The sequence below is a fragment of the Vicugna pacos genome, chromosome 12 (genome assembly GCF_048564905.1).
Source record: "Vicugna pacos chromosome 12, VicPac4, whole genome shotgun sequence".
NCBI lineage: Eukaryota > Metazoa > Chordata > Mammalia > Artiodactyla > Camelidae > Vicugna > Vicugna pacos.
In genome coordinates this window covers 480,620-504,293 of record NC_132998.1, presented here as the reverse complement: position 1 = coordinate 504,293, position 23,674 = coordinate 480,620, and the positions used below count along the sequence as shown (strand labels likewise).

Genomic DNA, 23,674 nt, shown 5'->3' with positions numbered 1-23,674 from the left:
TGTATTCCATGTCTGTGAGTCTATTTCTGTTTTGTATTTGTGCTTTGTTTTTTTTTTTTTAAGTTTCCACATATGAGCGATCTCATATGTTATTTTTCCAGTTTTTGTTTTTAATTGAAGTATAGTTGATTTACAATGTTGTGTTAGTTTCAAGTGTACAACAAAGTGATTCAGTTATACATAATATATATGTATGTTCTTTTCAGATTCTTTTCCATTATAGGTTATTAGAAGTTATTGAATATAGTTCCCTGTGCTACACAGTAGGTCTTTGTAGTTTATATATTGTATATATAGTAGTGTGTATATGTAATCCCAAAATTAATTTATCCCCCCCTTGCTGCTCTCCTCTTTGGTAACTGTAAGTTTGTTTTCAGTGTCTTTGAGTCTATTCCTGTTTTGTAAGTAAGGTCATTTGTATCATTTTTTTTAAGGTTCCACCTATAACTGATATCATGTGACTTCTCTTTCTCTCTCTGACTTACTTCACTTAATATGATAGTCTCTAGGTCCACCCATGTTGCTGCAAATGGCATTATTTCATTCTTTTTTATGGCTCAGTAGTTTTCCATTGTATATATATGCCACATCTTCTTTGTCCAGTCATCTGTTGATGGACACTTAGGTTGCTTCCATGTCTTGGCTGTTGTAAATAGTGCTGCTGTCAACATTGGGGTTCATGTGTCTTTTTGAATTAGAGTTTCCTCTGGATATATGGCCAGGAGTGGGATTGCTGGATCATATGGTAAGTTTATTTTTAGTTTTTAAAGGGACCTCCGTACTGTTCTGTATAGTGGCCACCCCAGTTTACATTCCCACCAACATTTCACTACAAATTTCATGGCAGTAATTTGGTCTGCCACATTTCTTTAGCTAGTTTTGTTTACAGGACTTTGACCCACATTGAACATATAGTATGAGAGGTTATAAACTTTGATTATTTAAGTCACTGAGATTTTGAGGCTGTTTACTTCTATAGTACACTGGTACACTGCTTCTCTTGATTGCATTTTAATAGGAAGAAGACTCAAAAGAAAATAATTTAATTCCTAATAGTAGATTGTAGATATAAGGGATAGATTAACGGGGAACACACTTTTATAAAAGGGTATGTGTGTCTCTTAGACTTCTGAAAACATGCTTAGACAGCTTTTGTGAAAATCTGATTCTCCTTTTAATTTATTTACCTATAAATATCCCTGAGAAAAGGAGAAAAAAACTCTTAAAATAATGTTAAACAAGGTGACATTAACAGAGGATTTGTCTGTGGATATCTCTACAAAGAAATAACTATGTGGTTCAAAATAGGCTTGAAAGTGTTCAGGAGAGAAAGAGTTTGGCCCTTTAAAAAACTAGTAGATGATAAAAAGGCTTATGAAAGCTTACTTGAATCCTATGTAATAAAGACATCATTTACTCATTTTTTAAATTAATTGAGCATTTATTGAGTGCCTGTTATAGGCGTGGCACAGTGTTACATGCCCTCAAGTCTAGGAACCAAAGCCATTGACCCATACTCTTTTTTTTTTTTTAAGAACCAATAAAATTTATTTAAAAAATATATAGCAGCTTTATGGAGAAAAATTCATCCAATTCAAGTGTACAATTCAGTGGTTTTTAGTATTATTCACAGAGTTGTACGTGCACCACCACAATCCGTTTTTGAATGTTGTCATCACCCCCAAAATAAACCTGGTGCCCATTAGCAGTCACCCCACCCAGTCTCTACCCACCCCCGGACCCCATCAACCACTCGTCTACTTTCTGTCTTTACAGACTTGCCTATTCAGGACATTTAATATAGAAAGAATCAAACACTATGCAGTTTTTGTTGTCAGCTTCTTCTATTTATCATAACATTGTTCAGTTTCATCCACATGGTAGCACATGTCATTATTTCATTCCTTTTTCTTGCCAAATAGTATTCCGTCATCTGAGATAGCGCATTTTATTTATTAATTTATCTGTTGACGAACACTGGAGTTGTTTTGGCTCCGTGTATATTTGAGTCCTGCCGCTGTGAACATTGTGTCCAAGCGTTCGTGACATTGACCCATACTCTTGAAATTCCACGTTACCATTTCTAGCTTTTCAGCTCCTAACCACCAGTATCCCACTGTAGTCTGACTTCTTCCTACCCCACCCCCAAGTTCCACATTTTCTGAAAATGGCTGTGATCAATAACAGTAGCCTAATTGTCAGTTCTCATGCTTTCATTCTTCATATTAATTGCTCTCTGCAGCATTTCACATTGCCAAATAACCTGTGTTTCTTGAGACATTCTCTTAGGAATCGCACAGTTCTGTGGACTTTCTTATCTTCTGCCTCTTGTGCTCTTCAAATTATGAGAGGATGCTAAGAGTTTAGTATTTGAACTTCTGTACTTGCTTCTATTCGTGGCCGCCTCTGTTTCCACATCAGTTGCCATCTACATGGTAAGGATTTCTAAATTCACAGATCTTGTCCCAAATCCAAATGGCTTGACATTTTGAGCATTTTATTTATTTAAAATGGGATTTAACTTAATTCAAAACTAAAACTTTTATCTCCACAACTCTTTTCGTTCTCTGTTTTATTTAATTGAAATGAATGACAACATTTCCTCAATCTTGTTGGACTGAAAATTTGTGCTCCCACCCCCAGTATTCTTTCTTCCTGTTTCTTTCTCTGTTGTTGCTTGCTTAACCTATTCCTACTTGTTAAGACTCAATTTAAATGGCACCTGCTCTGAAAACTTTGACTCACTAACTCAGATTGAGCTGCTTTTTCATTAATAAAACCTAATCATTGCTTTATATGAACACTTAGGTTGTACTTTTTTAATTTCCAAGTCTCTCTCACTGTCCTGGAGTTTAACTCTTCATTGAATATCTAGTAACTGGCAGAGAGTTTGGTACGTAGTAAGGATTCACCCATTCAGGTTTTAATTCTGAAATTCTTTAAAGTTTCATAAGCTTCTTGACTGTATCCTTGAAGGCTTGTTTTACCTGTTGGTTCCTTAGGGTGTAAATGAAGGGGTTCAACCAAGGTGCAGCTGAAGTAATGAGTAGAGCGGCTCCCGTGTTGAATGAATCCGCTTCTTTTGCTGTGGGCTTAATGTACATGAAGAAGCAGCTTCCATGGGAGAGAGAGATGACAATCAGGCGGGGAGAACAAGTGGAAAAGGCCTTTGTCCTTTGCTGGCCAGAGGGGAGCTTCAGAACAGTCCTGATGGTGAACGTGTGGGGGAGAATCACTAGCACCAGAGTGACCACCAGGGTCACTGAGGCCACTGGGAAGACAACCTTCTCTGTGAGGCTCGTGTCTGAACAGGAGAGTTCCCGAAGGGGCTCATAGTCACAGAAAGAATGATTCAGCCTGTTGGAGGCACAGAAGCCCTGCTGACTCATCAGAGTGATGGGTGGTATAATAACCATTAACCCAGCCAGCCAGGAGCAGAGAGCCAGCTGGGTGCAGGCTCTGCTGCTCATGGTGGTCGTGTAGTGCAGGGGCTTGCAGACGGCCACGTAGCGGTCATAGGACATGGCGGCCAGAAGGTAAAAGTCTGTTGACCCAAGGAATATGGCAAAGAAATACTGAGTGAAGCAGCCAGCAAAGCTGATGCTCTTGTTTCCTGTTGTGATGCTGATCAGGACCCTAGGAATGAAGATGTTTGTGAAGGAAATTTCTAAGAAGGAGAAGTTCCGGAGAAAGAAATACATGGGGGTCTGAAGGTGGGAGTCCAGCAAGGTGAGGATGAGGATCGTCAGATTTCCCATCATGCTGAGCAAATAGGCAAGGAACAGAAAGGTGAAAACCACCCCCTGGAGTTTAGGGACATCTGTTAGACCCAGCAGGATGAACTCAGTCAATACGGTTTTATTTTGCATTGCTGAAAAAATTTTGAGTCTCAAGGTAAAATGGTAATAATAAAAGGTGAGAAAGGAAGAGGTATTCTGAAAGGGATGTGAAATCTGAAGAGAACAAAAGGAGAGGGACCATGAACTTTTCCTCTGATGACATGACCCAGCCCAGCAGCCCATTTGAGTGGTGTTGGGTTCTTGCCAGTCCTGTTTGCCTTATATAGAAAGTTCTTACTATGATTTCTCCAAATGTACTCTCCCCAGTGCCAATATGAAATAATCGCTTTGTAGATGATGTTTAAATAGTTTTTGAAAAGAGTTAATAAAGGAATGCCTGCAACAGCTGTCTCCTTCCAGAAGTTACTAACTTTCTTTCCCCTGTATTCACTTTCCTTACTTCTCACTGGTTCCACTTATTGCCCTGCTTCCTTTGCCTGCCTAACTCTTCTTAGATGAGCTCGTTTTCTTACGCTTCTCTGCCATTTTTGTTTTTATTTTTCGTACAATCACATCAGCCTCTCATTTTCCTTCCTGTTCAACTCCCTCAATTCCCTCGATGCCAAGAGTACCAGCTCCTCACTTCTTCTTCAACAGACCCTCCTTCTCTGTCTGTTAGAATTCAAAGATTGTGTATTAGAATGAAAAGTCTTCTGTCCTTTGAACCATTCCATATACCTGTCTACAGTTCAGCAAATACTAGATTAGAATAAAAATCTCCATTTACACAAATGCATTCAGAATCTTTAGATCTAGAACTTTGCTTTCCTTTAAGGACAGGCAGATGCTATTACATTTCAAGGAAATTTTAGGAGCTTCAGAATATTTCAAGCAGGAGTTCTAAACTAGGGATCTGTTAATTCTAGATTGGATTTACCATGTCTATGAGCCCACTAAATCGTGTAAAACATTTTGGGTATGTGGGTATAGAAATTTTACAGGAAAAGTATATAAAAACTACGATCCAGGGTTTTCTAAGGAGTCTTCACGTTTAAGTACTTCAAGAACATTTCAAGTCTCTACTGATTTGTGAGCTCATGTTGTTTAAGAATCACATTATATGAGAGCATCCTTGCTGGCTTATTCAAGATTTTCTTTATGTATTGTTTTTACAAACATTTATAGGGCAGCTGCTTTCAAGCATTTTGACCATAATGTATTCTGCATTTTATATCATTTTCTGGCGAACTTGTATATGTCTAACTTAAATAAAGATTTTACAGAACACTCCTTATTACTGCATGTGGTACAACATAGTATTTTAAATTTTATTTTACTAAAAATTTTTTTCCAGCCCCGGAGGACTGAGCATGCGCAGCGCGCTTGCCGCCCTCGCTGCTGTCTGCGAGTCCCTGGAGGCGCTTAGAGGAGAGCACTTGCCACTATGACTTGGGGGGGATCTCCGAGGAGCCAAGGATTTTTTTGGAAAAAATTAGATAAAGTAAATTAATTTAATTAAATACAGGCTCTATTTGAATTTTCCCAGCTTTTCAACTAACGTCATTTTTCTGTTGCAGGATGCAATTCGAGTGATAACTCGACAAGGAATTGGCATGTCTACTTGGTCTCGGTCAACCTGTGTCTCACCCTGTCTCCCCTTGTCTTTTATGACCTTGAAAGGACAAATAATTGAGGTTAAATTTTTCAGGGTTTTTTTTTTCCCCGCGTATAGCCAATAATTTCTTTACCCAATGCTGTAGTGTGTAAGTTGTTTATGTAGTACTTATCAAACACTATGTTCTATCAGAACGAAAATAGAGGGAAAGTCTGTTACTGATATGGAAACTTAGAGATAAATAGCAAAACTGGAAAGCAATGGCTGTTACTCGAATAAGTCTGATACCAAAAGCAAATTACAGTGAAATAACCTCTTTGGTCGTTGCAGTAGAAGCAAACGTTCATATACTGCACACATGGCCTATAGGCTCTATATAAAATGTCAAACTCAGCCATTTATTTGCATTTAACGGGAACCAACACTTCAGGCCATTTCTGAGTTCATTCAGCCTTATGATTGGTGAAGAATTATTAGGAGCAAAAGGACATTATAATATCCACAAAACTGTACCACACAGATGATCCTTCCTAATTGTATAGCCAAATATATTTCAGAAAATAAATGGAAGAATTTAGATTAATTGAAAAACAGACATGTGAGAGCATGCAAGACGGTGAAAATAATGGATTGCAGTACAAACTTATTTCAGAAGAATGTAATCTTAAGACCTATAATGCACATCAGAAAAACTGAGAATTCCAGAGTTTGGGTGGGTCATTAGCAACTCAAGGAAGAAAATGACTATTCCTTACATTGATTGGATTTTTTTTAACCCAAAGGCTATGGCCTCATTATTTCATACAAGTTTTCTCAATTCAGTGTCACTTGAGTTTGTGAGGAGTTTGAGAAGTACAAATAAGCAATGAGAAACTGTACATCATTACCCACATTCATACTTCTGGGACTGACAGATGATCCTCATATGCAGATTCTGATTTTTATATTTCTGTTTGTCTCCTACACATTGAGTATAACTGGGAACCTGACCATCATTATACTCACTTTAGTAGATTCTCACCTTAAAACTGCCATGTACTTTTTCCTCAAAAACTTCTCCTTTTTAGAAACCTTATTCACCACCGTCTGCATTCCCGGATTCTTATACAGCTTATCAACTGGGGACAGGACTATTTCCTATAATACTTGTGTTGCCCAACTATTTTTTGTCTTCCTTTTTGGAACAGCAGGATTTTTCCTCCTGGCCATCATGTCCTATGACCGCTATGTGGCCATCTGCAAACCTTTACATTATGTAACTATCATGAACAGCAGAGTCTGTGGATGGCTTGTTACCTGCTGCTGGATAGCAGGGTTTGGGGTCATATTTCCACCAGTTTGCCTGGGCTTAAACCTGGAATTCTGTGACTATAATATTATTGACCATTTTCTCTGTGATGCTTCTCCTATGCTAAAGCTCACTAGTTCAGACACATGGTTCATAGAACAGATGGTTGTTGCCCTTGCTGTGTTGACCGACGTCATGACACTTCTGTGTGTAGTTATGTCCTATATATACATCATCAAGACCATCATAAAGTTCCCTTCTGCCCAGCAAAAGAGGAAGGCCTTTTCTACCTGCTCTTCTCACATGATTGTGGTTTCTATCACCTATGGCAGTTGTATCTTCATCTATATCAAACCTTCAGCAAAGGATGAAGTAGTAATTAACAAGTGGGTGTTTCTGCTTACTACTTCTGTTGCCCCCATGTTAAACCCATTTATTTATACTCTAAGGAACAAGCAAGTGAAACAAGCTTTTACAGATTTAATCAAAAGAATTTCACTGATCTCAGAGAAGTAATGGAATGTTGAAATTAAGCATAAAATGTAAAAAGAGCAGTGAGCCTTAAGGTCATAACAGTTCTTAACTATTGTACCCTTGTCTATTGTCTGCTTATATTAACATGCTTGTACCACTATTATTATTGAATTTTGGACCCCAAATCATCATTTCAATGATTCTTGAAATAAGCAAGTTGAGTGTTTTCAACTCTTGTTGAAAACAAACTTTCTCCAAGATGACATCTCCTATCAAGAGAACATGAAATTAGACTTCCAGGAACAGGAACTTACCTAAACTATAACCCAACCTTGATCAATAGAAGCATTATTAAATCTTATGTAGAAAAAAAAATGAACCCTTGAACTACAGGAAAATAATGGAGCAATAATATCCATTTTTAAAAAAGCAAATGTCAAAAAAAGCATATATACAATTACAATTATTTTTCTCAAATAGGAATAAGATTTTTTTCAAAAAAATGAGTTAGTTTGAGCAAAAAGGAATGGATTTTAATACTGGAGAGGAAAACATATGAGTTTAGACACCTGGAAATCCACGTCTACCTTGTAAAAGAAACTTTAAAGACCAAAGATTTAGAATTTAGATTCACTGGATTCTCTAAAGTGAAAGAGCACAGCCTCTACATTAATTCATCAACCAGGTGGCAGTGTTCTGATAAAATCTACTGAGCCAATGAAACCATCTTTATGATGACAAAGCAAGACTAGTGCTGAATACATAATATAATGCAAGTCCTAAATATATCTAAATTAAGCCAACAGGAGCCAGCAAATCTCAGCAAATAATAGTCCTAGACATCAAGAAAATTAAACTAGCAAAATACATGGAAGCCTTGGGTTACAGACAAGGAATCCAATATGAAATCACAATTGTTTCATCAAAGATTATCTTCAACACTGGAAAAAACATAAGGTGTGACCTTCACTAATATTTCTCAAAGAAGGATTTTCTACATTTGGTTATTTTATTCCTTACCATCGTTCACATTTCTCACCATAAACCTCCATGATCCAGACTGGAATGTTTTTGACATTCATTTCTAGACTTGTGCTCAAGGTGTCACCTCTTACAAAGATTTTCTTCCCTGAATCCGTGCCTAGCCCTCTTAGTACTCTTGGCCTGTTTGGAACCCCTTGTATAGGCACCTGTCACATTCTACAGTTAGTTATTATGAGATAACAAATCATCCCCCAAATCGGTGGTTTAAAACTTGAGTTTCTGGGTCAACTGGGTGTTTCTGCCCATTTGAGCAGACATCAGCTGATCGCGGCTGGTTTGGTCACAAGATTGTCACTATGGATGACTGGGTCTTGCTGTCTAGTAAGGCCTCATTCACAAATTTATAAGCTGAATGACTCCTTACTACGATAACTAAATTATCTTCCAAATAGTGCTCTATCTGCTAGCTTAACCATAGTTCCCATGGTAAGACCATGGGGCTCCAGGGGAGAGTGGAAGCATGCAAGGACTCCAGATCGTAGGCACAATATCCTATCTATTACACACATTCAATTAGCCAAGATTCAGGGAGAAAAATAAAATTACTTATACATAGAAGGAGCTAGAGAGACATTGCAGACGGTGTGAACAGAAAGGGAGGGAGCCAGGTTTGCTATCCATCTTCCACAGGCAATATGCTTCCCCTATATTTCATAATTCTGTTTTGTCTATTGTGTCTTCAGTATACTAGAAAGATGACAAGAAGGATGGATGAACATAGAAGGAGGACAAGGGAGGGAAGCTTATATGTAGTCTTCCATGTAATACATACCATGGTTCATTGGAGAAAGCACACTAATCCACAACAAAAAACAAAGAAACAGAGAAAAATCTTCTTTTAAGCTGAAACAGAGACTCCACATTCTGGTCAAGATTCTTTTAGAGTGAATACAAATTATATATTATGTATTAGCATTTTGACAAAGACGAACTTGTTAACCAAAAGCATAGCATTATTTTAACTGCACCAAATCTTTTTTTTTTTTTATTATTTTTTTAATTGAAGTATAGTCAGTTTATAATGTGTCAAGATCTGGTGTACAGAATAATATTTCAATCATACATATACACATATATATTCTTTTTCGTATTCTTTTTCATTACAAGTTACTATAAGATATTGCATACAGTTACCTGTGCTATACAGGATAAACTTCTTGTATATCTATTTTATATATAGTAGTTAGTATCTGCAACTCTCGAATTCCCAATTTATCACTTCTCACCCCCTTTCATCCTGGTAAGTTTGCTTTGTACGTCTGTGAGTCTGTTTCTGTTCTGTAAATAAGTTCCTTTGTGTCTTGTTTTTCTTAGATTCCATACATCAGTGATACCATATGGTATTTTTCTTTCTCTTTCTGGCTTACTTCACTTAGAATACAATCTCCAGGTCCAGCCATAATCTCACTAAGATTTTAACCATACAAATACAAAAAAAAATTCTCTTTATTGAGTTTTATGAAAATGTCTTAGTATTTCACAAAAGTCTGAAGACCTTATAAGATATATGATTAAATAAATTCACTGATGAATATAGGTAGACTATTCACATAGAATCTTAAAAAATAGTCAAAACTTACTACTATGATCAAGATTTACTTCAATAATATAGGAGTAGAGATAGATCATAGATAAACAAATGATAGAGATATAGAGAAATGTATACAGATATCGAAATGTGTATATATATTTGTGTGTACATATCCATATATATGAAATATAGCCAAATTTTGTTTAACAACAAAAAGGAGGAAACTTATATATGGATTTTGATTAATTGATTAAGTGATCACTGGAAAAGAATCATTAATCTCTCCCAATAAATTTAAAGGAAAATAGGAATATGATGAACTACTAAAACAATATTAAAATTTTTAAGGAACTAAAAATTTTTAAATTTTATTGTATCCTGTATTCACCTTAATTAAAATCAAGAAACAAACAAAAAAGGGGGATACTCACTTTCATCATTGATATTCAACATTCAATTGCCATCTTGAAAAGGCAGTAAGATAAATAAAACAGTTGGGATTATTATCAAAATGAAGCTACGAAATTATATAGTTAGAAATTATGAAAGCTGTATTTTTCAAGTTTTTACATCTTTGAAAGGTAGATGTGCCTTCTTAAAATTGTGCATATTTTAATTACTAACATTTTTCATAAAATACATAAAAGTACTTAAAATAACGACAGATACTTAATTAGAATGAAATACAATATTTTCTTTCTGATAGTTATTATATACTTAGAAAACAATAAAATCTAACAGGAAACTAATAAACCTAATAAGAACATTTAGTAACTTGGATGAAGAAAGAATACATGCAAACGAAAGTCCACTGACAATATTTATAGTAGCAATAGGACCCTACAAATCAAAACAATCATTATGACAGCCAAGCAATAGATCCTGTTATGGGTTCGATGCATTACATTATAAAATATCAATTTGCCCACTCTTAATGTATAAAGTTAACACAATTCTAATTAGAATCACCTTTCAAATTTTTTCTAATTGCACAAATTATCTTTAAATGAGAATGGAAGAATTAAATCTCGTGAATGTAAAACACATAAATGAGAAATAAATATTAGTGAATAGAAACTTACTTTATATAATATTAAAACTTATTATAAATCAAGGATTTCAAATTGATATGATATTGGAATAAGAAAAGATAAAACATTTAGCAGAACATTTGAAATCATGAAAGTATAGAATAATCACCTTTATTTTATCTAAAGGTTTATTCTGCTTGATATATAAAAGTGTGATATTTATAGTTCATTAGGAAAATCATACTTTAATAATTACTTTAGTCACTAAAAACATCACAAATAAAAATGTTTTATTTTTTACTCATACAGCAAACAGGTTACATTCTAAATGGTTTAAAACTATAAGTATAAAAATAAACTAGTAAAACCTTATTAGAAAACATACAAGGCCAAATAATATAAAGGAGTAAGAAATTTTCTTATTTAAAAAGTTTAAAGGCAGAAAATGACAAAAGGCACCTACTTGATTACTTCTGTACTAACCATTTTGACTGACAAAAGATACCAGTGAAAAATTCATAAGTCAAATAATAATGTTGAAACTAAATGGATAACACTGACAAAATGATTTCTAAAGAATACAAAGAGCTTTAATAAGCGAATAAAAGTGAAAAAAATCTAAATACAAATAAGCAAAAATCAGAAATAAGCCTTTTAGAGAATACTAAATCCTATTTAGTAAAGAATATATGATTGTCAACTTCTCTTACAATCAGTCTAATGTCAAAAAATGTATACTCAGGTAGAAATTTATACCAATCAAACTGTCAGTTTTAAAAGCACCCTCGCATCTGTTGGTGAAAAGATCAGAAGCAAAAGTCTATTTTCTTGTAGTGTATGTAGAAATTTAAATTGCTAAAGCTTTTAGGCAAACAATTAAAAAATTCCCAGTTTGAAAGTATACTTTGAAATGGCAAGTCATTTCTGCAATTCGGTCTCATATAAATTAAAGCACCATTCTGAAAGGACACACAGTATTAAAAGCATAATATGATAAAGAGACAGAGCATGGAAAGCAGCATTTCTATGCCAAAAAATAAAACTCAAAGCAAAATGAAACCCCATCAATTAATGGAATGCCATGCATCTATTAAGCATAAATATATTACAGTTACGTTATTTGATCTGGAGTAATTTCTGCGAATTTTTTTTTGAAAAGAGGGAAAAGGTAGAAAAGTACATTTAATATAATCAAGTTTTCATAATGGAAATCTTGGCAAAAACCAGTATGTGTACATAATATATGTGCATATATATGTATATTGATAGATATATGTGCATAAAATATACATATAATAGAGACAAATATATTTATCTTTACATATTTATTCATATCAAATTTTTAGTATGGATAAAGTTAACTATGTTTACTGGGAAAACTAAACTAAAAAAAATACTAAACACTAAATAAATGAACCAAAACCAAAAAAGCAAACAAAAATGCACCTTACTGGAGAAATAGTTATTGGAAGGTTTGAAACAGGAAAGCAAGAGAGGAGCCTAGAAGGCCTTATTGTGCTAGTGTTGGCAGGACCAGGTTGCTCACGGCCTGCACATTCCAAGAAAGATCTGTGTCAAGACTGGCCCTTGATTACCTGCTGGGAGATAACCTCTGAGCCCTAAGAACACTGCCTGATCAGAGTGGTTTTTCATCCCCTGAGGCTCTGGCCATCCTGTATCAGTTTGGCCTCTGGGGCACTGGAGACTGTACAGCCATGGTCAGTCCTGGGGGCCCTGCAGACCTGAGTGACTGACCACCAGTAAAACCCCTGGGCCCCAAGGCTCAGGTGAGCTTCCCTAGCTAGCTGGACTTTGCACGTGTGGTCACACATTGTTGCTGGAGAATTAAGTTCTTCCCTATGTGATTTCACTGAGAGGGGACTTCTGAAAGCTTGTGCCTGATTTCTCCTGGACCTGTCTATTGGATGGTGGTCTCCATTTTCTAGCTTGTTGTCAGGCAGTGGCTACTCTCCACTCCTAGAGGTGGAGCGTCTCATGACCTCCTCTGACATCAAAGCCAGAAATAGATAATTTCCTTCATGTCAAATCTAGTACTTGCTTCAAATCTGCTTCACCAGTAAATGCTCCAATACTTTTTAAAGGTTCACTTGATTAAGTAAGGCCCACCAGGGATAATTTCCTTATCTTAAATTCAACTATTTTGACTTCTACTACATACGTAAAATCTCTGTACAATAGCACTTGTAACCTTGTGTGACTAAACCCAGCAAAAGGTGTGTGGATATCAAATTACGGAAGTGCAATTATTTCCAAATTAATTTATAGATTCAATTCAGTGTTAATCAAAATCCAAGTAAAAACTTGTCTACTTGATTATAAAATTCATCTGGAAATTCAAATGGCCTAGAATAAGCAATTCAACTTTGAAAAAAAACAAGTTTTACCACGTACCTTATTTCATTTTAACACTTGTCATAAAGCTAAGTAATTAAGACAGCGTGTTATTGATGTAAAGGTACAGAAATAAATAGGTCAGTGAAAAAGACTGATACTCCAGAAGTTGACCCTTATGTTTATGGTCAACTGTTTTTTGTAAGAAATGCAAAACAATTCACTAGAGGAATGTTAGTCTTTCAACAAATGGCACAGAATAAACTGGATAGCTATATATTTTAATGAAATTTCATACATGTACTATTTTAAAATAAATTTACAAGGACTAACTCAAAATGAATCACAAACCCACAACAGAAAACAAACTGTAATACTTCCAGAAGAAATATATGAAGAATATTGTTATTCAATTAGGCAAAGATTTTTCAAACACAACAGTAAAAACATGATGTATATTTAAAAATGATGACTGAGATTTCAAAACTGTAGAATACATAAACAAGATTATACTGTATAGCACAGGGAAATATATACAAGATCTTATGGTAGCTCATGGAGAAAATAATGTGACAGTGAATATGTATGTTCATGTATAACTGAAAAATTGTGCTCTACACTGGAATTTGACATAACATTGTAAAATGATTATAAATCAATAAAAAATGTTAAAAATAAAATAAAAATAAAAACGATGAAATGCCACTCACCGAAATTTAAAATTTCTGCTTTTAACAACACACTATTAAGAATATAACTCACCATAAACAGGAAGAAAATAATTTTGAATCACATATCTGTCAAAGGACTTGTACCCAGACTGTGTAAAGAATTCTTAAAACTCAGTAATAAGAAAACACACAACCAAATTAAAAAATAGGCAAATAATTTAAGCAGGCACTTCACCAAGGAAGATACACAGACAGCAACTAAACATACAAATGATGTTCAACACAATTAGCTTTGGATATATATATTCCAATGATACTAAAGCATTCATATAATAAAGGATTTTATTCATATATTAAAGAATTACAAACTTCAAAAGGCCTTAACAGATGTAAAATTTTTATTTAAAGAGCTATGTAATTGAAGTGATACAGTTGTCCTCATGACCTGTGTCATATGCTGCTGTAACATCCTCCTGTCTCCAAGGACACAGTCCCCACTGAAGCCTGTGTTACTTGTGTTTTTGCGAAACTTCATTAATCAGAGAATTAAGGAAGAGCTCTTGATTGCAGGTCAGCAAGGACCATTTTTTTTTTCCATTCAGCGGCACTTTTGAAAAATTAAAAAGAAAAATCACATTGGACATTGTATAAGTATTTCTCTCTATCCAGATGATTTAAAATGCATCTCCTCCACCAGTGGAGAGAGTTCATCAGTCTTAACTGTAATTTATTTTTATTTCAAGGATGGCAATGGCAAGAAAATATTTGGAGGTTTATAATAGCACTAAGTCTATCATATGCAAGTCTTTCTAATGTATTGGAGATGGTGAACAAAGGGAGATCGATGTGTTCCCAGACATGCTCTGAATTTGAAGACACAAATACCTTTATTAAAATATGACTTTAAACTTTGTAGTCTTAAATTTGCTGTGCTTAAACAACCATCAGAAGCTCTGATTTACTAACAAAAGTGTAAGTATGATAAAGTTTCACTCTTTGATTATAATTCCCTTTGTAGGATATACGTTATATTTTCCTCTGGAAACAAAAATAAATTTCAGTAATAATTTATATTTTTTATTTTCTTTAGTATTTAATTTTGAGATGTTAATTTTTAGAATAAATTTCCCTTGTGTACATAAATGTCACTGCCTAGGAGATTTCTATCCTTATGATATGTTAAAAAAATCTGTATCTAATTTAATATGAGAAATATTCAGGGTAACTTTGGATAGATATTCAACCTCAAATTAAAACGATTGTCTTCCTGTAAATAGAAGCATACAGGCATGCCCTTTCATTCCTCTTCCCATCCCCCTTACAAATAAAACACAACTGAAATGATACATTTCTTTACACATTCCTGTGTTCAGATTGAGCACTGTTTGAAAGACAGAAAGATCAGAAACAGATACTTAAATTTTACTGTCAATCTGTTTACTAATTTCTAGTATAAAATAAGTTGTAATGCCTTGTAGAAAAATAGATATATTTCAAGAATTCAATAATGGTCAAAGTTTGAAGGGTAGAGTAAGATTTCACAAGGACTCACATATCATATGAGAGATAAGGAGAAATGACGAAAAGAAGGTAGGTGGACTACAAATATATATACATGTATGTAAATTCCTTCCACATCTTAATTTGATATAAATACTTCAATGGCAAACTAAGACAATTTTAACTTTTGAGTAAGCCATAATCCTAAGTTAGTGATTTTTGTCTTTATTGGAGACACTACATAGTCACAACTAGGTCTGCCCAATCTCAGTAAGAAGAGAATGCAGTAAGTTAAACAGTAAAGTAAATATACTCATAAAACAAATGGACCAGGTACACAAGGGGAAAATCTTTTTTATTGATTGATGTCAGAAAACTCCATGACGTGAAACACTAACTGTACATTAGAAATATTTGAGTCCCTACTAGTGTAGCATCAATGAAGAGAATTCCTTGACTGGAAGATGCAGGAGAGAAGAGAGGGCAGTCATCATATGCGTCAGCAGGAAACATATACATATTCAGTAAAGGTAATGCAGAAAAAGACATGTGGACTATGTGGTACGCGTTGGTGGGTAAGTAGCAGGCCTTAGATTGTTTGTAAGAATTAAGCAGGCTTAACTTAAAAACAAACCAGCAAATGAAATTTTCTTTTGGAACAAAGACCTCAAGTTTTGCTCTAGAGTCTACACAGTGAACACAAGTCATATAAGCACTGCCTTAAGAAAGACTCAAAGTGTCAAGAAAAGATATGGAATCAAGGGTGCAATTTTCTGAATTCATTTCTGAATAGGGAAGAAGTCTTGAAAGCCAAAAGGCATTCTAACTCCCCATTTAATTACACCTCCTCAGCATCTACTTAGTCATCACTGGAAAACCCTAACCTCAAAATAGACATAAAATGTGAGTATATTTACTCATTTATAGACAATATTATATATAATGAAATATAAAAGTTTAAAAGCATTAAATTTTAAATCAGTTAAAATACTCTCTAATCTATAAGCAAATTTTCTTAATATCATACACAGATTGGACACAAGTCAGAAGTCAGTGATGAGAAATGGTACAGTAACAACATTCATTCTGCTGGGACTCACAGATGATCCTGAGCTACAGGTGCTGATTTTTATCTTTCTATTTATCAACTACACACTGAGTATAACTGGAAACCTAACGATCATCACACTCACATTTGTGGATTCCCATCTTAAAACACCCATGTACTTTTTCTTAAAAAATTTCTCCTTCTTGGAGATCTCACTCACATCTTCTTGTATCCCCAGATACCTGTATAGCATAGCAACAGGTGACAAGGTCACTACTTATAATGCTTGTTTCATCCAAGGGTTTATCACCGACCTGTGTGGAATAACAGAATTCTATCTGCTGGCTGCCATGTCCTATGACTGCTATGTGGCCATCTGCAAACCTCTGCATTATGTGACCATCATGAGCAGCCAAGTCTGCAGGATACTCATCATCTCTTCTTGGATGGCTGGTCTCTGTATTTTAATCCCACCACTTATCCTGGGTTTAAATCTAAAATTCTGTGACTCTAACAAGATTGATCATTTTGGCTGTGATGCATTTCCCTTAGTGGAAATCTCATGTTCAGACACATGGTTGATGGAACACACCGTTATAATCTGTGCTGTTCTGACCCTGAATATGACTCTTACTTGTGTGGTTCTGTCATATGCTTATATCATCAGGACAATTTTTAGGTTCCCTTCTGTTCAGCAAAGGAAAAAGGCTTTTTCCACCTGTTCCTCACACATGATTGTGGTTTCGCTTACCTATGGCACCTGCATTTTCATCTACATGAATCCTACAGCAAAGGAAGAAGTGACCATTAAAAAAGTGGTTTCACTGCTTATTTTTTCTGTTTCACCTACATTGAACCCATTTATTTATACCTTGAGAAACAATCAAGTTAAGAAAGCCTTTAAGGACTTAATCAGAAGAATTGCCTTGCTCTCATCTTAGTAAAAGTAAGTAATATTTTTAAAACATTTTTGCAAAAACAAGGATAAAAAATAAATGAAGCTTTATTTTATCATAGCTTGTAATCTTGGTTTTTAATAATACACATGTGAGTAACGTTCATTTTCTCAACATTTCTTTAACCTAGCTTTCACTGAGGACCACTCAAGACATTTTTGTATACTCACTATTCAAATTATTATCTGATAGTTTTGCATGTAGACTTCTAAAAAATCGTTTTGAATAAAATTAACTTTACAAATTTACACTTTAATATATAATAAAAGTCATTTTTCTAGAAAACAGGGTGAATTTTTGTAGCTTTTTCCAAGTATACACAATAATGCTATGAAAGACATGCAATAAGAGTAATTTTACATAAAATGTCTAAAATAAAATAATTTCATAATTTAAAATAAATGTGAAAGAATAATAGCACTTCCAAATGGAGAAAATAGAAGAAAGTATGTATTACTACAGTGAACACACATAAATAGTAGATGAAATTTTTAAAATATTCTTTTGAACCTGTAGCTGAAATCATTCCAAAATTTTGAACAGAATGTTAAGAAATAACAATTTAATTTAAAGTGGAACAATATTCTATAAAAGAATGTGGATACTCAGGAGGGTATAGACAGCAATTTGGGAGCATGGATTGCAAAATGGATTACATTATAAATCACAGAAACTTAGGTTTGAAGTCTCAGGATAGTGTAGTGGGAGCACTCAGTGACAGAATAGGTGCACACTCAATGAAAATCTGAATTGAGAAAACCCATGCTCATTTTCACAGAAAGTTTACATTTTTTCTGAAAAGTATTGTCTACTACTTATAGAGCAGTGAGTCAAGGCGAAACATTCCCAAGTGTATTTGATACCTGTGCCAACATCTAAGACAAATTAAGCTTTTATAGTCCGAATTTGTTCATAATAATCTTAATTATTCAATACAACAAACTGAAAAATCCACAAAAATATAATTCTTTGGAAATTACAGTATTTACACCAAATTAATTCATTGCTGTCTGGAAAGCAATGAAATGTAGACATGGCATCACAAATTATTTGGAACATGGAAAAAAATGTAGTCAATAAAATTTCTGTTAGCTTAAACAAATTCAGTACTTATAAAAATGTAAACTAGTCCAAAAGAAAAGAACTTATAATCATCCTAATAAATTTAAAAAATGAAAAAATTAACAAAAGTAAATGGAAAATGTAACTTACTATGGGTCAAAAGTGAAATCAATTAATTAAGCCAGTTCTTTGAAAAGTACAACAGCATGAACACCACCCACGTGAATGTGATGAGTACAAAACTGAAATATTCAGTGTTTTATTGGAAGACCTTGAATACGCAGTAACACAAGAAAACAAAATAATCAAGATCAATATGGGAAAGAATAAATAAAATGATTGAATTTAATTGATTTTAAAGTCTTAGTCACATCTTCCTTTTCTGAAATGGAAGTCATGTCATACAATGGATGATATCTACCATTGTTCATAGTTTAAGTGGCAACATTTTATTTCAATAGTGATACATTATATAATTGTATGTCTTACAACTGATGATGTCCTAAAGTGGATGAAATTTGACATGTGTTTTCTTATCCTGAGGATATGCTTACATATCCAGAAAACTGAAGAAACTTAATGGGAAACTAGAGGAATTAATAAGGGAATTTGGTATGCTAGATGAAAAAATTGAAATTATATAAAATCAGTAGACTGTCATATGGAAATCAATGAGCAAATATTATTTCAGTCATGACAGCCATACAAATGTAATACCAAGAGAATAAATTAAACATAAAAGTACAGTATACATATAAAGAAAATATAAAAATATCTTAAAGGAAATTAAAATAAAATTAGAACAAAAGAAAGGCCATCAATTTTCTTGGCGGGAAAATCTTAATATAAGCATGCATCTAAGTATAGATTCTTTATGTATTGTGGAAACACTAATTTATCTATTTATTTGTATATAGTCACTAAGCAAGTAGAATAGTAAAGGAAAACAAATTTTAATGCAGGTTATCTGAAGCAGAAACCGAGTGATGTAATCATAAAGAAGAGTGAGTAGAAAGAGAAAAAAGAAAAATAATACATTGACCATATAATCCCATGAAACATGAGGGTCTGTGTATACATATATGTGGATGTAAATAAAGAAATATTTTTAAAAATATGTTTCCATCTGCAAAATGATAGATGATCAAATTTGGGTTGGGAAGTGAAAAAAACTGTTATAGTTTATTTTCTTAAAACTAATTCAGTTAAAAAAATACAAAAAAAAAGAAAAATTCCTTTGAATGTGTAAATGTTGCACATTACACAATGGAATATTATTCAGACATAAAAAATAGGAAGCCATGCCATTTGCAACAACATGGACCATAAGGGTATTAAGTGAAATGAGTCAAACAGAGAAAAATACTGTATAATCTCATTTATATGTGGCACCTAAAACAGACAAAAAAAAAAAACCCTCAAAAAAACCCAACCTCATACAAAAAGAGATCATATTTGTGGTTACCAGAAAAGGGAGGGCAGTGATAATGGGGGACAGGGATGTGGACAGATTGGATGAAAGTAGCTGAAAGATACAAATATCAGTTATAAGATAAATAAGTATTGGGGATGTGATATAGACCATGATAATAATAGATAACACTGCTGTAAGGTATATTTGGAAGTTTTTAAGAGAATAAACCTTAGGAGTTCTACTCTTAAGAGGAAAAATTCTTATGTCTGTATAAGATGGATGTTAACTAAACTTATTATGGTAATTACTTTACAATGTATGTAAGTAAAGTCATTATGCTGAACACTTTAAACTTGACATACAGCACTGTATGTTAATTGAATCTCAATAAAACTGGAAAAAATAAAATATAAAATTCCCAGGACAAACTATAAAAAGAAGAAGAGCACACTAAACTCAAAACAAGCAGAATGAAAGCTATCAAAAAAAAAAAAAGATTAGAGTGGAAATAAACAAAAAAAGAAAATAGAAAAATCAATGAAACTAAAAGATAGCTATTTGCAAATATCAACAAAAGTATACAGAACATGGATGTGAGATAGAAAATTAATAAAAATTTAAATGGTGAATAAATCTAAAAGTTGATTCTTTTAAAGTTTTCAAGAAAATTAATAAATTTCTCAGAAACTTGAATGAATATAAAACAAACAGCAAAATATGTAAGGTTACAAATCTTAAAGAAAATGTAAATACTAAGGCAGTACAAATTAGAATAACTTTATGGATGTACTAAAGCAATTCCACAACAACAAAAAATAGGTGAAGATCCAGAGCTAATGAACAAAGTTGTAGCAAACCAGAATTTTAAAAGTTAATTCAAGATGTGGAAATGAATAGATTCTTACTAAAGATGGTGGAGTGGTAGAACCACAAGTTTGTCTCTCCTTGCAACTACAACAAAACCACAAATGAATGCTAAACAACCACGGAAAAAAGACTGGAATCTAGCAAAAAAGATCTTCTGCAACTCGAAACATCAAGAGGGAAACACAGCAGGATGGTAGGAGGGGATTGCTAGTGATATAATCGGTCCCCATACCCCCCAGTGGGGCGACACACAAGTTGAAGATTTGTTAAGTCTCAGAGGCCCTCCCACAGGAGTGAGAGCTCTAAGCCCCACGTCAGACTCCCCGGCTCAGGTCCCAACACTGGGAAGAGAAGCAGACCCCAGAACGTCTGGTTTTAAAGGCCAGGGAGCCTTAGCTCTAGGACCCTCACAGGACTGGGGGAAAACTGAGGCTCCATTCTCTTGAAAAGTGTACACAGAAACTCACTTGCACTAGGTCCAAGGGCAGAGGCAGTGATTTAATAGGAACCCAGGCCAGACCTGCCTGCTGGATTTGAAGGGTCTCCTGGGGACGAGGGGATGGCTACAGCTCACTTAGGGTTCATGTAAGCTGTTGGCAGACATTCTGGGTGTATTAATCTACATGAGGTTTCCTGGAGGCTGATACCTTGATTGGATCATTAGCACCAAGACCTAGCCCCACCCAATAGCCTGTAGGGAAGCCTCAGGCCAAACAACATACAGAGTGGGAACACAGCTCCTCCCATCATCAGACTTCCTAAGCCACAAAGGCCTCTAGACACACCCCTACCCACCAGAGGTCCAGGACCAAGCTTCACCCAGCAGTGGGCAGGCACTGGCTCCTCCAGCCAGGAAACCTGCATAAGGCTCTAGTCCAGCCTCACCCACTAGGGACAGATACTAGAAATAAGAAAACAATAATCCCAAAGCCTGTGGAAGGAATCCATAAACACATAGATAGACAGACGATATGAGGCAGCAAAGGAATACCTCCCAGGCCAAGGCACAAGAAAAAATCCCAGAAGAAGAAATAAGTGATGAGGAGATAGGTAATTTATCTGAGAAAGATTTAAAGTAATGATAGCCAAGATGTTCAGAGAACTCAAGAGGAGTATAGATGTGCAGTGAAGTTTTTAGCAAAGAGTTGGAAAATATAAAGAATACCCAAACAGAGTTGAAGAATAAAATCATTGAAATGAACAATACACGACAAGGAACCAAGAACAGACTAAATGAGGCAGAACGGATTGGTGAGCTAGAAGACAGATTAGTGGAAATCACTACTTCCGAACAGAAAAAAGAATGAAAAGTAATGAGGATAGTTTAAGAGAAATCTGGGACAACATGAAGCACTCCAAAATTTGCATTATAGTGGTCCCAGAAAGAGAAGAGAGAGAAAAGACCTGAAAAAATTTTGGAGAGATAATAACTGAAAACTTCCCCAACTTGGGAAAGGAAACACTCACCCAAGTCCTGGAAGTGCAGAGAGTACCATGCAGAATCAACCCAAAGAGGAACACACTGAGGCACACAGTCATCAAATTGACAACAATTAATGGTAAGGAGAAAATATTTAAATTAGCAAGAGAAAAGCAATGAATAACAAACAAGGGAATTCCCATAAGGTTATCAGCTGATTTTTTGGCAGAAACTCTACAGCTCAGAAGGGAGTAGCATGATACATTTAAAGTGATGGAAGGGAGAAACTTACAACCAAGAATACTCTATCCAGCAAGGCTCTCGTTCAGACTTAATGGAGAAATCAAAAGCTTCACAGATAAACAAAAGCTAAAATATTTCAGCACCACCAAACTAGCTTTACAGCAAATGTTAGAGGACCTTCTCTAGTCATCAAACCATAAGAAAAGAGAACGAAAAGAAGAAAGAGAAAAAAAGAGAGAGAGAGAGACCTGCAAAAGATTGCTTTGGCTGTCTCGGGTCTTTTGTGGCTCCTTATAAATTTTGGAATCGTTTGTTCTAGTTCTGTGAGGAATGTCACAAGTATTTTGATGGGGGTTGCTTTGGATCTGTGGATTGCTTTGGGCAGTGTGGCAATTTTGATAGTGTTGATTCCTCCAATCCAAGAGCACAAGAAATCTTTCCATTCCTTTGTGTCATTTTGGTTTTCAGATTATAGGTAACCTCCTTGGTTAAGTTTATTTCTAGGTATTTTGTTGTTTTTGGTGTAATGGAAATGTCCCGGCCACTTATAAAATTCCGGTTTTTGAAGTGAAAAAAAAAGTGAATGAAGGGCCACAAATGGCAAAATACCCTTCCCTTTTTATGGGTGAGTTGTATTCCATTACTTATATATGCTGCATCTCCATTATCTATTCAACTCTTGATGTGCACTCAGGCTGCTTCCGTATCTTGGCAATTATAAATAATGTTGCTATTAATAGCAGAGTGTATGTACCTTTTTTAGTTAATTCTTATTTTGTGGTTGGCTTTATTCTTTTGATAACTATGTTAAGTTTAAAAAGCTAAAGCTCTAAACGTTCTTAGAAACAATAAACAGTACATGTATGCAAATTTAAGAATATATGTACAGTAAAAAAAAAAGATCCATCAAGCTATGAAAGACATAGAAGTAACTTAAAAGACGTATTACCAAACGAAAGAAGCTAGTCTGAAAAGGCTACTAACTATACAATTCCAACCAAATTACATTCTGGAAAAGGCACAGCTGCAGAAACAATAAAAAGATCATGTTCTCCAGGGGTTTATGGAGAGGGAGGGAGGAATGAATAGATGGATAACAAGGGATTTTTAGGGCAATGAAATTATTCTGTATGATACTATAGTGGTGGCTATATGTCATTACACATTTGTAAAAGCCCATAGAATGTACAATATCAAGAGTGAACCCTAATGTAAACTATGGACTTTGGTTGATAATAATGTGCCCATGTTGGTTCATCAACTGTACCAAATATACCACACTGATGAGGGATGTTGAGGGTAGGGGAGTATATATGTGTGGGTGGGGAGAGATATGTGAGAACTCTGTATTTTCTGCTCAATTCTGCTGTAAACCTGAA

The 23,674-nt window shown here is 34.6% G+C and overlaps 4 protein-coding genes across 4 annotated transcripts in view; 3 read left to right on the top strand and 1 right to left on the bottom strand.

Moving 5' to 3' along the window:
* LOC140700339 (olfactory receptor 6C2-like) overlaps positions 1-23,674 on the top strand; it is a 105,878-nt gene that overhangs the window by 33,827 nt on the left and 48,377 nt on the right. The gene's annotated exons all lie outside the window — the stretch shown is intronic.
* LOC102533739 (olfactory receptor 6C2-like) overlaps positions 1-23,674 on the top strand; it is a 92,054-nt gene that overhangs the window by 33,850 nt on the left and 34,530 nt on the right. The window lies entirely within an intron of this gene.
* Positions 2,940-3,869, bottom strand: LOC140700340 (olfactory receptor 2AP1-like). The gene has a single exon (XM_072973837.1). It carries the CDS (start codon positions 3,867-3,869, stop codon positions 2,940-2,942), a length of 930 nt encoding a protein of 309 aa, XP_072829938.1.
* LOC102531036 (olfactory receptor 6C2-like) lies at positions 6,260-7,198 on the top strand. Its single transcript, XM_072973885.1, has one exon. It carries the CDS (start codon positions 6,260-6,262, stop codon positions 7,196-7,198), a length of 939 nt encoding a protein of 312 aa, XP_072829986.1.